This window comes from Paramisgurnus dabryanus, chromosome 3 (assembly GCF_030506205.2).
Source record: "Paramisgurnus dabryanus chromosome 3, PD_genome_1.1, whole genome shotgun sequence".
Lineage (NCBI taxonomy): Eukaryota > Metazoa > Chordata > Actinopteri > Cypriniformes > Cobitidae > Paramisgurnus > Paramisgurnus dabryanus.
The window spans coordinates 37,066,481-37,091,188 of NC_133339.1; the positions used below are offsets into that span (position 1 = coordinate 37,066,481).

The 24,708-nt window shown below is 37.5% G+C and overlaps 2 protein-coding genes across 5 annotated transcripts; one reads left to right on the forward strand and one right to left on the reverse strand.

The window, feature by feature from the left end:
* Nucleotides 1-1,404: 1,404 nt before the first annotated feature.
* h3f3a (H3 histone, family 3A) lies at nucleotides 1,405-3,239 on the reverse strand. The gene is made up of 4 exons (XM_065255309.1): nucleotides 3,142-3,239; nucleotides 2,136-2,276; nucleotides 1,891-2,044; nucleotides 1,405-1,781 (listed from the first exon to the last, which is right to left on the reverse strand). The coding sequence occupies exons 2-4, from the start codon at nucleotides 2,261-2,263 to the stop codon at nucleotides 1,653-1,655; spliced, it is 411 nt and encodes a 136-aa protein (XP_065111381.1). The 5' UTR covers nucleotides 2,264-2,276; nucleotides 3,142-3,239; the 3' UTR covers nucleotides 1,405-1,652.
* A 765-nt stretch (nucleotides 3,240-4,004) lies between these two features.
* On the forward strand, nucleotides 4,005-23,568 carry unkl (unk like zinc finger). Of its 4 annotated transcripts, none has more exons than XM_065255129.2 (16): nucleotides 4,005-4,148; nucleotides 5,003-5,212; nucleotides 10,324-10,500; nucleotides 11,083-11,216; nucleotides 11,876-12,011; nucleotides 13,844-13,961; nucleotides 14,042-14,126; nucleotides 14,228-14,394; nucleotides 14,761-14,949; nucleotides 15,782-15,844; nucleotides 17,765-17,942; nucleotides 18,271-18,363; nucleotides 18,445-18,669; nucleotides 18,803-18,999; nucleotides 22,685-22,942; nucleotides 23,152-23,568. In XM_065255129.2, exons 1-16 carry the CDS (start codon nucleotides 4,084-4,086, stop codon nucleotides 23,305-23,307), a joined length of 2,451 nt encoding a protein of 816 aa, XP_065111201.1. In that variant the 5' UTR covers nucleotides 4,005-4,083; the 3' UTR covers nucleotides 23,308-23,568. The 4 variants fall into 4 exon arrangements, with proteins under 4 accessions (XP_065111201.1, XP_065111222.1, XP_065111208.1 ...); XM_065255150.2 differs by having other exon boundaries at nucleotides 23,036-23,294; XM_065255136.2 differs by lacking the exon at nucleotides 18,271-18,363.
* The last annotated feature ends 1,140 nt before the right edge of the window (nucleotides 23,569-24,708 follow it).

The window sequence follows — 24,708 nt, forward strand, 5'->3', positions numbered from 1 at the left end:
AGGATATAATTTCACTAAATACTTCTCTTCCGTCCTCGCGTCAAGGAAAGGAAACGAGGATGCACAAATAAGAATTGAGAAGCACCCCTGTATTGTTCTGTCCTACAATTCTATGTGTGGGCATGCACAGGGAATGTGATTGGTTGAGGCTGGTCGAGTTTGAAAAAATAAAATGACAGCCAAGAAAGCAGTTGGAGCATAAATATAGTATACATAAATGCATTTTTTCTCTTTTTACACCTTTTGATTGCATTTCTAGCAAGAAATTAGTTTTTAAATATAGAATTAGTCAACACAAAGGCACTGTTTATATGAGGCAGCAAGGCAATAGGCTTTCAGATGCAGCCTATAGCCCACTTCAGCCTTAAGAGTTCTTTGTATTTGACCAAATGATGAATTGGGTGGTAAGGAATCTGAATGTATAAAAGAAATACGAAAGACAGCCCGAGACTGCAGCATCCAGCACAAAAGGGTCACTGCTTTTTGTCAAGTGTAATTAGGTCGGTGACAGTTAATGCATATGCTTGAGGAACACAAGTGTGAATTAAAGATCTGATCCACAATTACATTTACATATTAAAATTCTCTCAGGAAAGAAACTGATTGGGTATCATGAACAAGACGCCACACACAAAGCAAAAGTGTGTTTTAGTTTTGTAGGGAAACTTTGTGAATTCCAAATATTATAAAATTGAATTAAACACTGGAAAATGACAGCATGATATTATAGGCCAAACAAGAAAATACAATATTCCTGATATCTCCAGCTGCAGTTTGACCACTAGAGCGCGCCAGAGAACGAATACCCGAGACAACATGCCCGAAGGTGAAAACATTTTACAGCTTTTCTCTTGTTATACGACTAACGCAATAAAATATCGACTTAGCTAAGGATAGTGATGCATTATGCAATAAAGCAAATTTTTAATGAACATTTCTCCTAGCTTTAATGCATGTAAACCCTTGTGCAGAATCGCCCAATTTTAAAGATGTGGGATTTTTAAACTCTTAATGAGAAATTCCATTATATTCCTAAAACCTTTTAAGGCAGACACACTACCCCAATGAAAAAAAAAAAAAAAAAAAGTAAATTTCTGCATATTTGCAAAAAACACTTCTGCCATCTGGTGGTGAAAAGAAAATCCTACATATGGACATTTGGAGAGCTGTCATTTACCTGGATTTGAATGAACCCAATTTGGGGTTTTTTTACAAAAGTTTCTTAACTGGCACACTATTATCAATTTTAACAAAATGCATTTGAAGTTTCACACATACAATGCATATATTGAAGTAGGCCTACTCCAATGTAGCACTTTCCAGAAACAATTAAACATTGACTGTATGGCTGGATTTAACATATGCAAAGACAAAATGCACATTTAAAAACAGGCAACACAAAACTGAGGTAGTGTAATTTATTTACAACTCAATGTAAAAAGATAAGTGATAAATACTTGAAGCATGCAACTAAAGCCGCTTTACAATGAGCTCTAAAATGGGTTCTCTAGATACACTCACTTTAAAAACCTGAGTCTGTAAGGAATGTTTTACAAAAATGACTCCAATGTACAAATCCACTGCGTTTGAGTGTCTCATTAAAAGTTAAAAATAACATTAAAATTAATAAAAAAGCATGGGAGATTATTAAATTATGCTCGCTCTCCTCTGATTCGCCGTGCCAGCTGGATGTCCTTGGGCATGATCGTGACTCTCTTGGCATGGATGGCACACAAGTTTGTGTCCTCAAACAGACCGACAAGGTAGGCCTCGCTAGCTTCCTGTTTAACCAAAAAATTAATATGAATTAATGATTGAGAGATCAAAAATAAAACTGAAAAAGAACAAAACACTTTATAAAAAAATCCCATGATACAAATAATAAATTACCTGCAGGGCACCGATGGCTGCACTCTGGAAACGCAGGTCGGTTTTGAAGTCCTGTGCAATTTCCCTCACCAAACGCTGAAAGGGCAACTTGCGGATGAGCAACTCTGTTGACTTCTGATAACGACGAATCTCTCTCAGAGCAACAGTTCCAGGCCTTAAATAAATACAGAAATACAATTTAACATGAAACTCAACTGTACATGTGATATTGGCAATGTTACTGCATCAGTGGCAAGCATCCTCACCTGTATCTATGGGGTTTCTTGACACCACCAGTAGAGGGCGCGCTCTTCCTTGCGGCTTTGGTCGCCAGTTGTTTCCTGGGCGCCTTACCGCCAGTGGATTTACGCGCGGTCTGCTTGGTACGAGCCATTGTTTCTCAGTTTCTAGAATTAAATAAAACAAATCCATTAGAAATGCACAAAACTTGTCGTTTGTGAAAATATTTTGAAAAGCGGCTCAAAATGGCGGCATCGTCATAGTCCTGCCTTTCGCTTTGATCACTTCCGCCCAAACCACAGGGCAACTACCCGCGCATCCTTTTAAATTTAAATGCAATCGTGTTTTTATTTTTTTTAAAGGCAGTGGAAATGGTTAAAACACAACTTGTGAACTACAAAATAACCAAATCCTAGAGCTTCGGTGCAAGCGATAGTGTTGTTACACTATAACAAGACCAGCAACATCAGCCTCCATCAGCAGCAAACGCGGATCAAACCCTCCAAAGCTGCATATTAGACATTCAAATCCCTAGCCTTAAGTCTTTAGGGCAGAAACAAGTACATAATTTAGAAATAAGTGGCAAAACTGTGGAAAGGCAAGGAGAAGGTAATTTGATGCCAGTATTTCTTCCAACCGGCAACTCGAGCTCTTCTTCAAAGCTCAAGTGGGAAATAGCCGAGAATAGACCATTGTCCAAAATGGCGGGCAAAAAGATAGAAACCATACAACTACCAGCCAGAATATGAATATCAAATAATACTACATACTACAAAGCACCTCCACAAAGCTACAGATTTAATGGGTCTGAAGTAGCAAGTAAAGTTAACACAATGGACATCTAAAATGAACAATAATCATGGTAACGTTATTTGAGCGCGCAACTGTACGTTGTCTAGCAAATTATCAGTTACCGAGCACAAAATACCGAAAACCCGATTTTTAACGGGTGACACAGTCATTCACTATATGACCTACTAGATTACTCCACAATGCAGAAATGCGTTTTGAAATCATAAAATATTGACAAACCTCGATGAGTCAGGACGAACTCCCTCGCGTCGAATACCGTATTTGAAAATATAAAGGTTGGGCTTCGATTTATATATGTGTGTTGCTTCCAGTTAGACACACCCACATATGACGTTATCGTTTCGGATTGGTTTAACCTAACATAGTCCTCCTCCTAGCTGTTTCGCTCCATTTTACATTGTTTACATGTCAGAAGAGATAGAAAGTAGGGTCTGATTTTGAATATATTATTTTGTGTTGCAGCTGAAAATGTAACAAAAAGTGGGAAAGTGTAGTTAGTTGATTTGAAATAGATAAATGAGTGTTGTTTTTCATATTTGTTTGCGTAACTAACTTAGTCGTATAAATCTTGAGGCAAAAGTATTCTCAATCAGAAATGTTATTAATTATTGCATGTATATTGCGTTGCATAAATTGCCTTTTTATGCACACAAATTAAAAGTACCTTAGTATTTATAGCAAACTTCATTTTATAGCAAACTTCATTTAAATTCCTAAATACTAAGTTATAGTGTTTTGAAAAATATCAAAAGTACAATTGAATTTAGTATAATTTACTGAAGTAAATATTTAAGTACACTGTAGAACTATTTATATATTATAAATATATATATATATATATATATATATATAATTTAAATAACAAATAAAATATTATTATGTGTATAATATTATGATACTGTGATTGTGTATACATTTGATGTTTTTATTTTATTTTTTATTAACGTATTGAATGATTTGGTCGAACAATGTTGTTACAGTCTAAATAAGCCTTCACTTGTGGCCGCCATAATTTTATTATAGTAGTGCTGCTATGCAGCATGGTCATTGTCCCGTATTTGTTTGTCCCGCCAGTTGCTCATATTGGCCTTGCAGTGGCGCGCGAGAGCATGAGTAGACGAGAGGGTCCCCGCGCACGCGCTATTATTGTTTTGACTGAAAATGCCGTCGGTTTCGAAAACGGCGGCGAGCGCTTCTCCTCAAACCGAGAAACCAACCCACTATACGTAAGTAAAGTTAACATTATACGCGCGAAAATACATTTCTGTAGAATGTGGTACATATTCGACATGCGTCTGTCGGATTTGCATTTGTAACGCTTGCTGTTTCTTCTCCCTCCGTTCGTTTTAAAATGGTGCTTTTCCTTTTGTAAATTCTTCCGAATGCACGCGTCTCTTTAAGCTCAATGTTGATCAACCAAACAATCTCGTCTTGGCTAAACATTGCGTTGTATTTTATATTGACGTTTTTGTTGCGTTTTGTGCATTTTGAAACTTGAAACGGTCTTCTTTGCTTATTTACTCAACGCTTACTTGTCCAGAAGCTTGAAGACACATACATTGCACTGCAAAGCGAACGAGTCGAGACGCTCGCTAGATGTAGCTAACAGGCTGGTTTGTTAGCTGCATCCGCCTCCTTCCTCGGCCCGTGTTTCTCTACTCTACGCTCCTTTCACGCCGTACGCACTAATGGTTTGAATGGAACGCACGTCAACATTTTTACGTAACTCGAAACGCTAATCGTGGAATACTTAGCGTAAGCTTGAAGTGTTGTAGTGGGAAGCGTTCATAAATAGCTTACAGTAAATGCTTCGAAATCGAGTTTGCGGTTTTATGAACAGCCATAATGAGTATATTTTCATGTTTTTAAATGATGAAGTAAAACATTTATGTTAGCGCAAGTTCTGTTGTCGCATCTGAGAAACTACGCAGTGTAAACAGCCACGACAGCTATAAAGTTTGACTTGCAGCTGCTCGTCATAAAACCCAGCTCGATATTGTTTTGTTTCCATCAATCACGTTCAGCACTGCTTTAAATGTCGAGATAATGTTTTTAACATGACGTCCTATTTTTATTGTAGATATTTGAAGGAGTTCAGGACTGAACAGTGCCCACTGTTTTTGCAGCACAAATGCACACAGCATAGACCCTTTACTTGTTTCCACTGGCATTTTCTCAATCAGAGAAGACGAAGACCCATTCGGAGAAGAGATGGGACTTTTAATTACAGCCCCGATGTGTATTGCACCAAGTATGATGAAACAACAGGAATATGTCCCGATGGAGACGAGTGAGTAACTTTTTAATTTAGACAGCAGTTGTCAAAAAGATAATAAAGCTATTGCGTGCGGTCATCTTTTTGCACGGTGTTTATAATGCATTACCTTAAACTGCATTATCAATCTGCTGTCTTTTATTCCAATTGTACGAATCTGAGATTTAAATGTATTGCAATGCTAATGTCGGTCGGGAATGCAAATGTTTGGGTATCAGAACAACCCTAAGCAAGATTTTTGCCTGATAGTATTTTACTACACGCCCCCTTAGCTGAAACATGAAGTTAATTTCAGCCACTGTTTGCTCTTATGTTAATGTTTGACTCCCTTTTCGGTTTTCTCCGTGTTTAGATTGCCTGATCAATATCTGTTTCTCATTTGCAGTCTTTGACAATACGCAGTGTTTTCTGCCGCTTAGACTTCCTAGTTTGTGTTACTTAATGTATCGTTAGATTGTAAATGAAGGTCGGCGCAACGATTGTGGACTTGTGTTTGTTGTTTTCCTTATGTGTTGCGCTGGGGGAACGGTTGGACACGCCCCCTGTTCTCTGGATTGTGATTGGCTCTCCCGCTGCACGTACTTATTTCTGAATGGCTCACTACAGATATACTGTGTTTGCGAGTCCCTTTTTATGTTTAACAGCATTATGATCTTTGCTCGAGGCTTTACTAATTAAATTATAAAAATTAAAAACATAGTTTGACTTCCTAGTAAGCATTGCTCAGTATAGACATAATATATGTATTTTGGTAACACTTTGCAATAAGGCTGTATTTGTTAACAATAGTTAATGCATAGCTAACATGAATTAACAATGAACAATATTTCTACAGCATTTATTTATTTGTGTTCATGTTAATATTTTTTTTTTAATCAAACGTTGTAACTGTTAACATTAGTTAATGCACAATGAACTAACATGAACAATTGTATTGGCATTATTAACCAAGAAGATTAATATATATACTTAAAAACTGTACTGTTAATGTTAGCTTATGCATTTACTAATGTAAAAAAATGCAGCCTTATTATAAAGTGTTACCTGGTATATTATTGGTCTTTCGTGGTAAATGATCTTTGTTTTTCTCGTTAACTGTAATTGTATATTAAAAAGTGGCTTTACAGTAGGTGCAGTTCAAAGGTTCAGATGTTTACTGTAGTGTCATCACCTTAAAACTCACTAAAGGCACTACTGCTAGGCTTAGTTAGCTATCAACTTTACATTTACACATTAGGTAGACGCTCTATACAAAGCGACTTACAATACATTCAAGCTATACATGCCTTCAGTGTGTGTGTTCACTGGGATCAAACCCACAACCTTTTGCACTGCTAATGTTGTGCTCTACCAGTTTGCACTTTGGTTTTGTTTTGCTTTATTCAGATAATATTTCTGGTCTTGCTGCAAGATTGTTATCAGATTTGTGAGATAACTCTATTTAACCCCATATATACAAACTGTTTAGTCTATTAATGATTTTCCATGCATCTTTACATCATTTAATGTCTTTTCTCCATCTGCAGCATTTCATCTTTTTGATTGTTGCAATCCTTATTAAAAATGGGTTCATGCTGTATCTCCCTGCACAATGTATGTCACATAGTTTCAGTCTAGGCATAGATCACACATCCATTCATCCAGTAGCAGCCGTCCTGTGCTGACATCATAGCTGTTGCCATAGTTACTGTTGCTACCTGAACAAGATGCAGTTGCTATATTTGAGAAGATTATTGGGAATGTAGCATTTTCAGTGCAAGTCTGTGCTCTGCCAGAGTGCTGTTTGTAATACTGTAACCCAGTTTTTCTTTAAATTCTGTAAAATGTCTGTGTAACTGTTTCTCTTAATCTCATCTTGTAGGAGCAATATGCTTTGTGCCTGTCATGTCATGGGTGTTTTCAGTTTACAACACTGAAATTATCTGTAAAACGGTGTTAGTACTGCACTGATTCGACCAAAGAGAGAATGTGCTATTGTTTCATATGCACAGTGCATTATGTAGACCTCAGTTCTCTCTTAAACTTTGTATTTTACTGACATATGTTGCAACGCAATTTACAATCGGGAAGTATTTCACAAGTATCTGACTGTTTTAAGGTTGTGAAATCATTTACAACATTAAGGGTGGGTTGCACCAACAAGGATTAAATTAAGCAGAGTTTAGAGCTAATCTAGGGTTTGTTGATCTCAGTTTAATTTTAATTCGAGTTGTGTTGCACCACTTAAATTTAAACACAGATTAACAAATCTTAGATTAAAACTTTAAACTGTATTAAACCCTTCATCTGCGATTTATTTTGTCCGCCATGTTGAATTTTCCGGTGTTAATAAACAGCAACAATGTTGACGTTGTCATTCAAAAAGGAAATAAACAGTTTATGCAGGCAAAGGTAATGTAATTTTTCATTATTTTGATTTTAAATCACCTACATACGCCGGTAGGCTAATCTAAAGGTCTGATTCATATAAAAACATTTGACAATCTTTTAAAACAACTGTATTTATTAACAGATCAGGAAATATTGTGACAGGAAATATCGCAAAGCTCAGATATTGTGATATAATGAAAAAGATGTGTCGACGCATTTGTCATGAAGCGCCACCATGTGTCCGTTCATTCACTGTCGTTCGCCTGACTGGAGCGCGCGTGACAGAGGAGAAGCACATACGAGCATCGCTTTCAGCGGTGCTGTTAATAATATTTTTGAGCCGCCAAACACACTTTGTTGAGACGTTATAATAAACGCATCTTTGAATAGCGCCACCAAGCTCGCGGTATGTGTTTCTAATCATTCAACCAGACATTTAATTGTAAAAAAAAACATATTTAAACCTCCTCATATGCAAGTTTAAAGTTAATCCCTCACTGAGATTTAAAACAGAGTTTAAAGTAATGGAGCAACAGGATTAAAGATAATCTAGATTTACTGTAAGATTTAAACCTGGATCAAAATGACAGTTTAAATTTAAACCTGTTTATTTTTAAACAGGTTTAAAGTTTGGTGCAACTGAATTATTAAATAAGCTTTGATTTAAACCAGATTTAAGCTTAATCCTTGTTGGTGCAACCCACCCTAAGAGGTGGTTTCCCGGAGAGAGTTTAGCTTAAGCCAGGACTAGGCCTGAGTTTAATTAGGAAATATAACTAGTTTTTTAACAAACATGCTTTACAAAAAAACATTACTTGTGTGCATTTTGAGGCAAATCAAAGGACACTGATTTATTTGATGATATGTCAGTGCAAGTTATTTGCAGTTTGAACAGCTTTTTTATTTTTTATTTTATTCTAGGACTAATCTAATCCCTGTCTGGGAAACTGCCCCTAAGTGGGGTTTTTAGATGTCTTTATTTTGCTTTAAGTTAAAGCTCAATAAACACTGATTCTTAATATTTTAGTAAGTTTGTATTTTTCAAGTGCTTTTTCATTAGTGTTTTTTTTTTTGCAGTGTGCTTAAGGGCTGCACAATATTGCAATAACAATTTGAATAATAATAAAATATTATACAACATATATTATATAGGGATGCACCGTTAGGATTTTTTTGGCCGATACCGATTTAAACAGACGACTTCTGACCGATGCTGATACCGATATTAAACACTTGTATACAATACCATACAGTTGGTCTATTAGCTAGTTTATTTCTGCATCAAATTATTTTTTCTGAACATGGATTTGATCTAATTAACATTCAACTGACCAACATAATAAGAGAGGGACAAATTAAGCTAATACAAATATAATAAGACAGCATGACAACCTTCAAAGGTGGTTTTTGCTATTCAGCATTTATTTTATTAACAACATTAACTCATTTTTTACATATAATGGATTTCTTTATGCAGTTTATTAATAAACAATCGGTATCGGCCTTTCTCATGTATTGCCGATATGCCAATGATTTCAAATTCATAAAAAATCGGCCGATAAATATCGGCGGCCGATACATCGGTGCATCACTAATATTATACTATACAACGTACATGTTTCTTATTCTTTGTCTTACCAGTCTCTCTCTGCTATGTGCATTGACCTAAAACACTGACTATGCATTACTTTTTGAAGTATTAAAATAATTTGGTTATTGCAAACCTTTGTGATATGGCTATTGCTAAATGCACATTGACGATATCCCATAAATTTCAATACATCTTAAATGCCTAGTGTGGTTTTTTGACACAATTTAGTTCAATTAATGACAAGTAACTTTGAAGGTTTGGATACCTTAACATAAAAATTTTTGTTTTGCAATTACATAAATTATATTTCATTGACTTTTAAAATAAAAGTTATTCTTTAATTTCTATAATGTGGTGTGTCCTGAAATGAAAAAGTTTGGTACCCATGGAAAAGGGAATGCACAGCGAATTGATGTTGATACCTGATCTGTGTTTTGATGCACATATCATCACTATAAAACATTTTGTTATCTATATATATTTATGTATTGTTGGTCACGCAATTCATGCAAGACTGGAGTACAGGGCTCCAGACTAACTTTTTTCACTAGGAGCACAGTGGCTCCCAACTGAAAATTTTAGGGGCACAACCAGAAAATTTAGGAGCAGATACCGTAAATCAACATTCTAACCAAATATTCACATTTCTACTAATTTCCACTGTATTACTAATAAGTAATGATAGATGCAGAAAGTACAATGTGCCGTTTCAAATTCAGTGTCCCATCACAAAAAAAAGGTCAAATTTACTGGTCGCACATGTGCGACTGGATCTAAAATTCAGTGGCACACTCTCAAATTTTGGTGGCAAAATGCCACCATTTGGTAGCAGTCTGGAGCCCTGGAGTATGCTTGGTATCGTAATTGTTTGTTAGTTGGTAGTCTAGTAGTTTTTATTTTGTGGTAGATTTATTTAACACGTTATAAATAATTATTTTGCAGCAGTATGTCTGGTTCTATATATTTTCTCTGTATCATTTTCTATGGCCCAAAAAATAGCAGTAAACAATGAGACGTGCGTGATGTAAAACAAGCGTTCCTCATGAAACCGACCCACATTACAGGGGCAGTGTTGCATTAATTTGAATTGATTAACTTGTTTGTGAAAATGTGTAATAAACACAGTAATATAATATTTTATTTAATTCGCATGTGTTTTTCACAGTTGTCCCTATTTACACCGGACCACCGGTGACACAGAGCGCAAGTATCATTTACGTTACTACAAGACTGGCACCTGCATCCATGAGACAGACGCTCGTGGACACTGTGTGAAGAACGGCCTCCACTGCGCCTTCGCTCATGGACCACATGATCTTCGGCCACCAGTTTATGACATAAGGTAATATTACTTTATTACTTGTGTGGTTAGCGAAGGGACATTTGTAACATACAGCATGTCTCTGATCTTTTTTTATACACATACTATGGCAGTAGTAAGAAAAAGGAGGTCTTTTGGCACTCATACAGAGAAGGAAATTCGTCTGCCGTTCCCAACCCCCAAGTAACGTATACCATCAGTTAACAGCAGACATCCTTTAGCTATGCCAATTATTTTCAATTGCAAATACCACACGTTTTCGGATGATTGCCACCTAGGATATTTGCATACCATTTCTATTTAAAAACAAGCGGCCTGAGTGCTCATACGGGGTGGGGGTTAAAAGTTAACCTACTTTGCAAAGACGTACCTATTGTTGTTGTTTGCATTGGTGAGCAGTCAAGAGCTGCAAACGATTCGGGTCTGGTCTGTATGTGGCTCACGAGTGATTAAATGAGAAATATGCCGTCTCAGCAGTTGCCTAGCAACGTATATTTGGAAATAGCTGTTACATCAAGTCCGGTCTTGTTTTATCGCATCTACCGTGCAGAATGGTTTGGTGGTTTTGCATGGGTGGGCTTACTTGCATAAATATATTTACAGGGAGATCCAGGCACAGGAAGCTCTGCAGAACGGCCAGTTAGGATCCGGAGAGGGAATTCCTGACCTACAGCCAGGTGTGCTGGCCAGCCAGGCCATGATTGAGAAGACCCTCAATGAGGACCCTCGCTGGCAAGGTGACACTAGACTTACCAAGTAGATAACTAGTTTGTGAGATGTGCAAATTAATGAAAAGCAATTAATAAAATTAAATGAGTTTCAAATCAGTTTCCCAGACAGGGGTTAAATCTAGTCCCAACTAAAATGCATGTTTGAGCTGTCTTGATGGAAAACAGCATGCGCTGACATATCTTAAACTATATCAATACAGACATCAGTAATGTTTTATAAATGGAAAAGTATGTAAAAAATACTTAAAGGGATAGTTTATTCCCATGTTGTTACAAACCTGCATAAATGTCTTTGTGCTAATGAACATGAAGGAATATTTTTTTGAGAAATGTTTGTAAACAATTCACCATTCACTTCCATAGTATTCTTTTTTCTTACCATGGAAGTGAATGGCGCTCAGGATGGGTTTGCTTACAAACATTCCTAAAAATATCTTCCTTCGTGTTCATCCGAACAATGACATTTATATAGGTGTGTAACAACATGGGAGTGAGAAAATGATGACAGATTTTTTATTTTTGTGTAAACTATCCCTTAAAATGTCATAATACACCTTAAGTCTGATCCTTGCTTTATCTAAACCCTGTCTGGGAAACCGCCCCTGCATGTTGGGTGGTAAATGCAGTAATTTGAAGTTTCTCTTACCGAATTATTTTTGTTGCAGACACCAATTTTGTCTTGGCCAATTATAAAACTGAGCAGTGCACTAAGCCTCCGCGTCTATGCAGACAAGGCTATGCCTGTCCCCACTATCACAACAGCAGAGATAGGAGAAGAAATCCCAGAAAGTTTAAATACAGGTGAGATGGAATTACTTTAATAGAAAAGCTCATTTTTTCAAATAACAAATCCTGGTCCCTGAATCACCCCCCTAGATTATTTTCTCTTTTTAGTTTTAAAGGCACAATATGTAGGATTTTCACCACTAGAGGTCACTATTACACAATAACAAAGGCAAAGATTAATGACTTTACGAATGAGAGTGGAATAATGAGAGATGTTGTTTTCAACTTTCAGAGGCGTATTGAATTCACTAATAATTTTCACTGATGATGCAATGAATTGATGTTTCTTTTACCTGTACTTTTCATCTTATTATTTTATGCCATCATAATGAATTAGCTGCAAGGCACTACAACTGCGAGTTTGCAAACCAGGCACTCAAACCTAATATGAAACCACCCCAAGTCACTAAAATGGCGACAATTACAAGGAAGACAAGGGACGAGCTGCAGTGCGTTTTTCCGCGACAACGCTCAAACCATATGTGCGAAGACCGAGAGACCTCCAGGCGCGCACGCTTTACATTGATTTAACATTGAAATCACTCCCGCTTGTCACCTCTACCGCGGCTGCTTTGAACGCAGCATAACAATCTCAAGTTCACATTACTTTATTTTACATGCATTCATGAGCAAAACCTCTTCAATATGCTTTTTGAAGGTCAGTGTAATTTATATAACTGTGATTTGTTTAATCCACATTGTAATCGTGCTGTTCTGGTCCGTGTAATGACAGATATAGACACAATACACAATTATAGACATAAAAAGTGCATGGCACATTATTAAAGGAATAGTCAATTTTCAAAAAAAAAAAATCCAGATAATTTACTCACCACCATGTCATCCAAAATGTTGATGTCTTTCTTTGTTCAGTCAAGAAGAAATTATGTTTTTTGAGGAAAACATTGCAGAATTTTCTCACTTTAATGGACCCCAACACTTAATACTTAACCGTCTTTTTCAACGGAGTTTCAAAGGACTATAAACGATCCCAAACGAGGCATAAGGGTCTTATCTAGTGAAACAATTGTCATTTTTTACAAGAAAAATAAAAAATATGCACTTTTAAACCACAACTTTTCATCTAGGTCGGTCCAGCGCGACCTAACGTAAATGCGTAGTGACGTAGGGAGGTCACATGTTACATATATAAAACGCACATTTGCGGACCATTTTAAACAATAAACTGACACAAAGACATTAATTAGTATCAGTTGACATACAACAACGTCAGAACGGTCCTCTTTCAACACAATTGTAAACACTGGGGCAGAGTTTCGCGTTCGTCCTTTTGACATCATGACGTATTGCGTAGGGTCACGCTGGCGCATCACGACCGGATCTACATGACGAGAAGTTGTGGTTTAAAAGTGCATATTTTTTATTATCAAAAATGACAATCGTTTTGCTAGATAAGACCCTTATGCCTCATTTGGGATCATTTAGAGTCCTTTGAAACTCTGTTGAAAAAAACCGTTAAGTGTTGAGTTAAGTGTTTAATGTTGGGCTCTATTAAAGTCAATTAAAATGAGAAAAATCCTGCAATGGTTTCCTCAAAAAACATAATTTCTTCTCGTTTGAACAAAGAAAGACAACAACATTTTGGATGACATGGTGGTGAGTAAATTATCTAGATTTTTCTTTTAAGTAAATGGACTAATCCTTTAAATATAACACACTATGCAGGTGGTTTTTGGACAAAAATCTTACATATTGTGGCTTTAATTACTACAGAGCAACCGTAATTAGTGACCAGGATTCTGTTTTATTTGGATCAGTTTGCTTTTGTTTGACCACGCACTATTTTTGTTTTGGATATTGCTCATTGCCTATTTGGTGTGTAACAGGTCGACGCCGTGCCCGAGTGTAAAACATGGCGACGAATGGGGTGAACCCTCAAAGTGTGAGAGTGGCGACAGCTGTCAGTACTGTCACTCGCGCACAGAACAGCAATTCCACCCAGAGGTAAGACTGCCACACCTGTATGCCGCTAAACGTGTATGGTGTCATCAACTTGATATTATATTCATTCTTTTCATTTCAAGATTTACAAATCTACTAAATGCAATGACATGAGGCAAACCGGATACTGTCCAAGGGGGCCATTCTGTGCTTTTGCACATGTGGAAAGTAAGCATGTAAATCATACCAATTGATAGAAAAACTTTTTTGGTCAATACGTTAAGTGTATTTATTTATGTTGATTCGTGCCCATATGTTTGTGTCTGCAGGAATTCCTTCCACAGAAGAGACCATGAACACGTTGCTCACAGCGATGCAGTCGGGGTCTCAGTCCAAGCTGGGCTCTCAGCAATACCCAGAGTGTCCAATCAGCGAGTGGAGCAGCAACACCAACACTTTCACCAGCAGCGCCAGTAACAACGGCCAGACAGGAAACGTATGTGCACCTGCTTTATATCCGATGGGTTCACCTGTTTGGGGATTGTCTCGTTGCACGGCTGTAGTGATGTAACTTCTTTAGAAAGCATCGTTGTTTTGAGATCCGCTGTTTTTCATTTTATTTCAGCAGTGTTTCGTTCTGTTTACGTTGGTTTGCTTTGCATTCGTTTGCGCATATTGCAGTCTGTGTTGGAATGGGGGATTACCTAAAATTCAGATTCAATTCTACTCAAATGCTGTTTAACTTACACCAAAATGAGACCTCCCTATTCTTGTGGCGCCTACTAAATCGACACATCAGGAAAAACACCGCAAGACTATTTGGCTGCGGATCTTTAAGACCATCTGTGCTTTTCTCCTTCAGGTCTCTTGCTCTAATAGTCCGACTGTTACGCCAAGCTCAGGGAGCAACAGTTCGTTGTCCCCAATCGGACCCATCAGCAGGCCAAAATGCTTTACTAATGGTAGCTTATGTTCAGAGTCCACCACGTCCAGTGTTTCCTCTCCGACGTCTAACTATCCCAAAGCTCCGGGTTTTGAACGGGAGGATCAGGTACACATGACCGTTTTCTCTAGCCCTTTATTTGAGGGGAATTCCTGCTCAAAACTGCAGGCATGACACACATACTGCAAACTACTTTCTGTTTCTATTTGATTTTGTGTCCTTTGGGTCATTTCATTTCTTGTCATTGGTTTTCTGTTCTGTTTTTTCAATGCTTTGTTGCCAGCTTAAAATCTTTACTGTTTAGTTGTCAGTGAAAGCGATCTATTCGTCAAAGTCACGGTGTGGTTAAAACGTTCTACCCGGATATTATAGCATCACATTTCGAAATGCAAACCACATGAACTTGTATGTCAGCATATTTTATTGGATCCATTTTGTGTGGTTGCATACGCACGTGGAGTTGCGCATGCATCCAATGCAAGTGTTAGGATAATAGCAGGATAATTAGACCGACACTAAAAGGTCCCATGAGCAAAGTGTTGTCAAAGTGTGGTCATGTGCACCCTCATGTTGTTACAAACCTTTCTTTCAAAAACAAAAGATTGGCAGAATGTTAACTCAGTCACTATTTCAATCACTATTATATGTGTTCAGATTAGCTTAAAGAATACATACCTTGTAATGCATTATAAGTCCTTTTGGATGAAAGCATTCATTTAAAAAGTAAACAGTGACTGAGACTGTCTTACATTCTGTCATGCAAAAAAGTCACACGGGTCTGGAACAGCATGATGGCCTGTAAATGATTACAGCTATCCCTGTAACCGAAGGGTTTATTACGCTACTGTTTCTCTCCTGAGCAGGTAGCGGTTTCCCACATAATAGCACTCCTGGTTGCCTTAACAACTTGCACATGATATGGTGTATTATCTAATTTCAGGCAAAGAACCAGAAGAGCCAGTCTGTGGAAAATAATCAAAAGTTAATGGACCAAGACAAACAGGTAAAGCAGCCCAGTCCTCACAATTGCACATTACAACTGCACACATATGGATTGTAGGTGCCATAACATGTTTAGAGGAATGAAGAAAGTCTCCAACTGTATTTTATAGAAATTGTTGTTTGCTTTTATTAAAAGAAAGAATTTAACATTAAAGGAACAGTATGTAAGAAATTAATATCAATTAATCATACAATTGACAACAGTGGTCTGGCCAGAATATTGTTTTTTAAAAAGTGGAGCTGCAGCCCTCATTTGATGTTTATGTTGTGTATTGGCCACCAGTTGTGTGATTGCAGTACCAGTTTTAGCCACAAGTTTTGTGATTGCAATTTCAGTTTTGACCACAGTCCTACATACTGTTCCTTTAACCTTAAAGGAAAACACCACAGTTTTTAAATAAATTATTATGTTCTTACCTCACCTTAGATGAATTAATACATCCCTATCTTTTTTAATGCGTGCACTTAATCTTTGTACAGCGCCTCGTGAATGTGTTAGCATTTAGCCTAGCCCCATTCATTCCTTAGGATCCAAACAGGGATGAATTCACACTTCCATGTTTTCCCTATTTAAAGACTGTTACATGAGTAGCTACACAAGTAAGTATGGTGGCACAAAATAAAATGTGATGATTTTTTTAAGCGGATAAAAAATGAGAACCTAGATTGTATGGTGAAAGAGCATTTAGTTTTGAGCCCTTCGACCTCATTTTTTATCAGCTTAAAAATTTCCATGTTTTGTTTAAGTCACCATACTTACTCTTGTGACTAAATACGGAAAACATGGAAGAATTTGTTGGCTTCTAAATTCATCCCTGTTTGGATCCTAACGCAGGGTTCACATCAGACGAGGTAGAGGCGGCAAGCGTGAGGGATTTACATGTTAAGTCAATGCAAAGACGCGAATAGGCATCCTGCAGCGCGAATGGCGCGGAATGAGCACAAATTGGGCGTTGCGGCGGGAAACACGCGAGTTAAAAAATCTGAAATTGACGGAGTTCTCTCGTCAATCTGCAATACCGCTATTATTCCGCAACTTATAAAACCCGGAAGTATTGCCCTTAGGGCAAACAGCTGTATCTCCGTGTATGTTTTAAAGATCGCTCTGCATCTGATCTCTATCAAAAGTCCTTCACAAAAATGGAATTATCTCAGCTTTTTGCTCAAAATGTGGTGTTTTTGATGAAACCTACACATATTTGAGAGGTGATAAAAACAGAACACATGAAGGTAGGATCAAACTGATTTTTTTTTGTTTGAAAGCAGAGGGTCTGTTCTTTTATTTCATATATTGTATGTTTATGTATTTAAAAAGGAGCATTTTCTGGAAGGCATTAAACTTTTGTGAAAATCATGAAAAATGCTGGCGGGGGAAAGAGTTAACCAATCAGGACCTTGCTGTAGTAGTGATGTGATTACAGGAAACAAGCGGAGTGCAGAAGCCCCTCCCATGACGCAAATTTTTCGGGTGAAGGTCTCGAATGACAAGAATTTCACACGAAAATGAAGCGAGTAAACTCAAAATTTTCAAGCATCACCTACACGCGAATGGCGCGTTTTTGCCGCCTCTACCGCGGCTGGTGTGAATGCACCATTAGGAATGAATGGGGCAAGCCTAAATGCTAACACATTTACGACGTGCTGTACAAAGATTAAGTGCACGCATTGAATAATAATAAAGATAGGTGTGTATTAATTAGTCTAAGTTGAGGTAAAACATAGTAAAATATTGAAAAACGGTGGTGTTTTCCTTTAAGCCTTAATTACCATTAAACATAATGTTCTTGTAATCAAATCAACATTTGTTTTAGTTTTTGCAAAGACATGCATTGCTTTTCATAGACCGGTTAATGATTTGAGGCAATATTAAGATGCAGTGTAACATTTTACAAATGTCCCATCCGACTGCCTCCTTTCACAGACTCACGGCGGAGTGTTCTCAGTGGTAAACCCGCTAGCATCCAGCATAACATCGAGCATCACGTCTAGCTTGGCTTCCAGCATCGGATCTGACAGTTCATCACCCACCACTTTATCAACCATGAATGCAAAAGCCACACCTTTTTATCCAGGCAGCAATACCGTAGAGTCAGTCATAGGTAAGTGCCTCTGTCCCCCTCACCACCACTTGCTTTTGTGTCTTAACTCAATTTAAGTGACGTGAAACCGAATGAGTAAATGCAGTGTCTTTAGTGATGTTGAAGCTGTTTTCTGTTATTGCATTAGTTATAAGTCAGCGAATCCACTATTTAAACTCACTAAATCAGCAGGATTGGATAATGAATGAGATGCATGAGAAGTTAGATTTTCGTCAAATGCAAGTAAGATATGGCCTGCAGGTGGTTTTGTAATGTGTTCAGCCATATCGCATTAAGATCTTTGCATAGCTTGATTTTTGCACAGATATGCTACTTTTCTTGCTTGTAGGATCTGCACTTGACTTAAATTTTAGTGACATCAATGTTGCCTCCCTTGACAAAGAGTTAGAGGACCAGGACAACAATGGCCTTGGTTTAACAAGTAAGATATTGTCTATGCTGTTGTTGTCCGGCTTGTTTTAGATGTGGCCAAAGTTGATGTTAAACTGTTTTTCATCCATAGGTCAGAGGTTATTAGGAGGCTCCGCTCCTGTCAATATTCCTGGCTCTCTGGCTCGTTCTTCTTCTCTGCATTCATCCTCCTCTCTTTCCGCCTCCCCGCTCGGATCACTGTCCCAATCGCTGTCCCAGTCTCTCCTTACTGGAATGCAGAGCCAGGCACAGGTGCCGCCTGTTAAAACCGAGCATGGCCTTTTAGGAACACCTACGTCTACACAGAACTCCTTAGGTAAAAGTTATTTTAGTTATTGAGAAACGTATGTTGCTTTGTGATATTAATATTTATCAGTAATGAACTTTTTGAAAGTGAAAAGATGTATTATCGATATTAAGTGAGTATATGGAATAATGTTTGGCCTCAGGTCTGAATGGCGGAGCGGGGAGTATATGGGACTTTATGAGTGGCAGCTTCTCTCCCAGTCCGTCTCCAGTGTTTAGCAGCCTTACTTCCAGCACGGCCAGCTCCAACAGCGCAGACATCGGCCGGCTCCTCCGAGAACTGGATGAGGCCAAACGCAAGATAAAGCAATGGGAGGATGCCTGGCACCAAGTTAAACAGGTCAGGCACATTTCATTTACATTTTCAATGACTCCAGCCAAATATCAAAATGACCCCATGATTTACTCGCCGTCAAGCAATACGAGATACATATGTCCATCATCTCTCAAACGAGCACTTATTTTAGGAGTTATTTTAGTAAATGTCTTTGCTTTTCCAATCATTTAATGGTAGAAAACAGGGATCAGGGAACAACTTCTGGCTTTAAAGCTCAAAAAAGTCCATCCATCCTTTACAGAAGTAATCCACATGGTCGGCTCCAAGGGGTTAATAAAGGTATTTTTTCAGGAAATCAATGCGATTTTGTAAGAAAAATATCCATATTTCAAACTTTCTAAACCAGGGGTTCTCAAAGTTTACATTCAAAGGTCCAAATCTGAATTCTCATCATTTTCATGGGTCCGGAAAAACTGGTTATTACAAAAATTGTCAAGCATGGTAATAACTTTATGTAAATCACTTGTTTATATAACAAATCAACACATATAGTTTGGGAAAAACATAACAAGTGTATTTTGCATTTAAGTAAAAACATTTTTTAAACAAACACAAGAAATATGCCAAAAGTAACCAGGTGCAAAATACAGAGCAACCTAATTTGAGAAATGGCAAAATTAGTTTTCCATCAGAGACATAAACCGAGGCAAAAAAGTGTGATTGGTTGGCGGAGACAATGACCAAAATTAGGGGTGCACCTATAAATTGGATGATGATGCTTGCTATATGCTCCTCAATGAATTACGGTGAAATGCCGTTACATCCAAAAGCCAGGGGGCACTCTCGTGCAGAAACTCAATATGCGCTGCAGCCGAAGAACCAGACACACGCAGCTCCAGGAAATGTCTGGATATATTTATATTGCTGTTCTTCAAACCTTTTCAGGTATTTTCATGATAATAAAGAATATGTATAAAGATTATGGTTGACGAGTGTTTTTTCAAATGCATGTTATAAACGTCTCAAACCAACAGTGATTTCAGATTGATAAGGACTTACTGATCAAAAGCCGTAGTACATGAAGTAGCTGTGCATAATATCTGAGTGTGATGGCTACAGCGTCACACAGGAAATTTTTAAATAACTCGTTTTATTTTCGGACCAGGAATACTCTTAAATTAAAAAAAAAAACTAAACGAATGGTTTACAAGTTTAATATGCATTTGTAAATTAGCAAATGCACACATTTAATCAATCACATAGAAATTAATGCACTTGTAATATGAAGTGGACGCGGGTCCGGATCAAGTTCCCATCGGGTCCGGATCCGGACCGGAGTCCGGACTTTGAGAACCCCTGTTCTAAACTATAATAACTAGCTTCCGGTAAGGACAGCATCTTGGACTCACGCGATTCATGAGAGTCACAGTGTAGTGTACCTATGGCAACCTATGCTAACTATGCTAAAACTCTTTTGGATTGCATGAATCCAAGATGGTTTTGTTAGTTAAAAGGAAAACTTTATTTTATTTTACTATGTTCTTACCTCAACGTAGACAAATGAATACATACCTATTTTTTTTCAATGCGTGCACTTAATCTTTGTACAGCGCGTCATAAATATGTTAGCATTTAGCCTAGCCCCATTAATTTCTTAGGATCCAAACAGGGATGAATTTAAAAGCCACCAAACACTTCCATGTTTTCCCCATTTAAAGACTGTTACATGAGGAGTTACACGAGTAAGTATGGTGGCATAAAATAAAACGTTGCGATTTTTTTAAGCAGATAAAAAATGAGAACTATATTGTATGGCGGAAGAGCACTTAGTTTGCAGCACTTCGGCCGCACAGTAACATCAGCACTCCTGACTACTCCCTCTCTCGCTCAAACATCTGCCAATATTACTACGCCACGTTTTATTTTGTGACATCATACTTAATCGTGTAGCTACTCATGTAAGAGTCTTTTAAATAGGGAAAACATGGAATTGTTTCCTGGCTTCTAAATTCATCCCTGTTTGGATCCTAAGGAATGAATGGGGCTAGGCTAAATGCTAACACATTCACAACGTGCTGTACAAAGATTAAGTGCACGCATTGAAAAAAGATAGGGATGTATTAATTTGTCTATGTTGATTAGGGGTGTGACGGTCATTATATAACCGTGAGACCGACGGTTATAGTTGAACACCGTCATTAGAACTCTATAACCGCCAAAACAGTGTTATTAAAATAAAATAAAATTATTAAAACATTTTTTATCATAAAGACTTTTTAAATACTAATTAAAAACAATTGTTAACAGTCTGTGTTATACGCACCCTCACGTTCCCACGCAGTGAAAAATACAGAGCGGAGCAGACACTGACAACGCGCTGACATACAGGACAGACCAGGTTACTTTTCGGTTACTTTTGAGATTTAACATATTAAACAAAGTCTCACCTTTCAAATCATCTCTTCCTTCTAGTTAATTTATAGCATCAAATAAACATGAATGACCATAAGAAGGAATGTTGTTTTAACCGCGGAAAGGCGTCAGTACACTCCGCTTTTCAAGTTCAAATCCTCTCATGCTAATCTACTAACTCTCTTGAACGCACATTCACTGCTAGTTGTCTTCTTGTTAATTTTAAAGAAACGTAGAGCAAGTAGCTAATCAGTGTCTAGTTTATTCAAAATTAAGCTGCGTTTAATAACAATCTCAAGTTCACATTACTTTCTTTTACCTGCATTTATGAGCAAAACCTCTTCAATACGCTTTTAATCCACATTGTTTTCGTGCTGTTCTGGTCCGTGTAATGACAGATATAGACACAATTACAGACATAAAAAGCCCAATGCACAAATATGTTTCTCCGAAGATTATTAAAATAGATGATAGATAGAGGATTAATTTATGCTGGGCAGAGAGTGACAGCGCAGTCTTCTGGCAACCGTGTGTTTTTTTGAAATATTTCATTGCTTTCTGTTTAATTGTTCAAAGTTATTACTGTTTAAAACACACTTGGCATCACATTCATGATTTTATGGTAAAATGACACTTTCCCGTCAATCCACGAGCATTTAAACGAGCAAAACGCCCCCCACTGACGGTTATGTGACGAACCGTCACATTTGACTCCCGTCATAACCGTCATCACCAATTCTGAAACCGGCACACCCCTAATGTTGATGTTGTCTATGTTTTCCTTTAAAATACAGATATTTTTCTTACAAAATTGCATCAATTACCCGCAAAAGACCTTTATTAACCCCTTGGAGCTGTGTGGATTGCTTCTGTGAAGGATGGATGCACATTTTTGGGGATTTAAAGTCAGAAGTTATTCCCTAATCACTGTTTTCTACTAGTATAAGCTTGGAAAAGCAAGAAAATTTACTAAAATAACTCTTAAACGCGTTTATCTGAAAGATGATGGACATATTTATCTCGGATTGCTTGAGGGTGAGTAAATCATAGGGTATTTTGATAATTGGCTGGAGTCTTGCTTTAAGTAACACAGTACAATGTTGATTTAGGTTATTTCTTATGAAGTGCCTTACAGTGTAAAATATCGAAAAAACAATCACTTCAGTTGTAGAAAACATATACCGGCGCTGTGCAGATTTGCATATTAATCGACTTTATTATCTCACAGCTATTGTCCTTCAGCCTTTCAGCGCGAAACAAATGCAAGGAATGACAGGAATAGGGTGTAAAATCAATTAAGATAATCACAAACTCATTAGCATCGTTCCTTTATCAGGCCTGCGAAGCGTGGCAGAAAGACGCTCACGAAGCGAAGGAACAAGCTAAATCTGCAGAGGCGGAGCGGCAGCTGGCGGAGCAGAAGCGCGAGGACACCGAGCGAAAGTTGAAGGAACTGCAGGGAGACTTTGACGCTTTGTGTCGCTCCCCCAACACACCCCTCCTGCGCAGCTACGGCGAGCTGGACCAGCTCCCCCTGCAAAAGCTCCGCTCCATCCAGAGCCGGCTGCGCTCCGACCTAGACCTCATAGACGGGGTAAGAAGGAGCAGGTCCCAACACGCATACGCCACCACCATGTCACATTTACACACACTCTAATTAAAGCGCCGTACTCTTCTCGTCACATAGACGTAACGGGCGAAGAGTAACACCCACACCAGTCAGTCATGCATGAAGCACTGCATTGAATGCTCCTGACTTCTGTAAGGTGTGACTGACGTTAACTCTTCTTTTTCTCAACACAGGTAATATATCAGCTTCAGTCAAAGAAATGTATAGTTTGCCAAAAGCATGATCGTTCCATTGTCCTGCAGCCTTGCCAACATTATGTACTTTGTCAGAACTGCGCGTCTGGTAAAACAGAATGTCCATACTGTAAGACAAAAATATTGAAGTGGTGATGTACAGCTATTCGAGGTACTAGTTAACGATTTAGCCCTTTGAAGAACTACTAATACATATATTATGCTTACAATTTCTAAATAGCATTTTTTTTTGTGTGTTTCAGTATTTCATATAGTGATTTAAATCGAATAGTTTTATTAGAATCTAATAAGTGGTGTTTGACTGATACAAATCGAGTACTTTAATGCAATACCTGTTTTGTAAGCTAGATTATTCATTTTCATAAACCATTAAACAATCCCCCCTTGGTTATTGTCGTTTGGCGACACTCGTAGTTTGATTTCCACGATTCGACTGTTAAAAATAAATTAATCGGTCAGACGTCAAACATCATATTACTAGTTTCATGAAGAGGATTCATTTCTTGTAAAAGCACTTTGTTGACTTGGAAAGGGTATTTTAGAAATTTTGCTTTGAGCTGCTTTGTAGTATTTTTTGTTTTATTTTCTTAGAATTATATATTTTTGTTCCCAAATACGCTAAAAAGTATGAAGCTTTTGTGTGTACTGTGAAACATAATAGAATATTTCATTTTTCTTACTGTTAAATCATGGTATAGTGTATATATCTTGCTAGTTTTCATACGAAAAGTATAGTACTAAATAGTATAGTTATTAATTTCATTCAATTTTTCAATCAAATAAGTGCAAATTTTGAATGCATTTTAGGCAGAACCAGCAGCTGTAATATCACTAAGGCACATACTGTATGCTAAGGCATTTAGTGAATCGATTTCTCCGTCTTATAGTGACTATACATTACGTATACGTAGATGTTAGATGAGCACATGTGTCATTGGCGACACTGTAATTTTTTTGTTTTTTGGACAGACCTGATTTCTGGCCACTCCCTTTTATAAGTGCCTTGCCTTAAACATATTCATCTGTGAAGAGTTTAGGATTGTAGTACCAAACCCATAGTTAGTTAACGCTTGCAAACGATGTATTTCACGATGTAAAACTTAAGTGTTTCCGAGAGACTTCATCCAGGTCTGTGCCTGAGCCATGATGTTCAACTCTCAGTCCTTCTTTCTTCATCGATGATGGTGCTTTTTGGGTGCAGCTTCATTATTAGTGTCCTTAATTGAAATGTGTAGGGATATTCAAATCGGGAAATACATGTAATCCCAAACTGGCTTAGTACATTTCTGTTCAATCGTAGTGCTCTGTAGTGTTTACAAACAAAAGTCATCTGTTTATTTCGTATCCAAATTCGACATTGTAATGTGCTTAGGTAGTCTAATTGAAATGACCTGCTACTGTGTTATCTAAACTTTAACTTTTTTATTTGAGTTTTCTTTTCTCGTTCCTTTTTATATTTACAGCAATGAGTTTGTGCGGAAAATTGTCAGGTACACAGATTTGTTCTTCGTTTGTTATTGAGATAAATGCTTTATT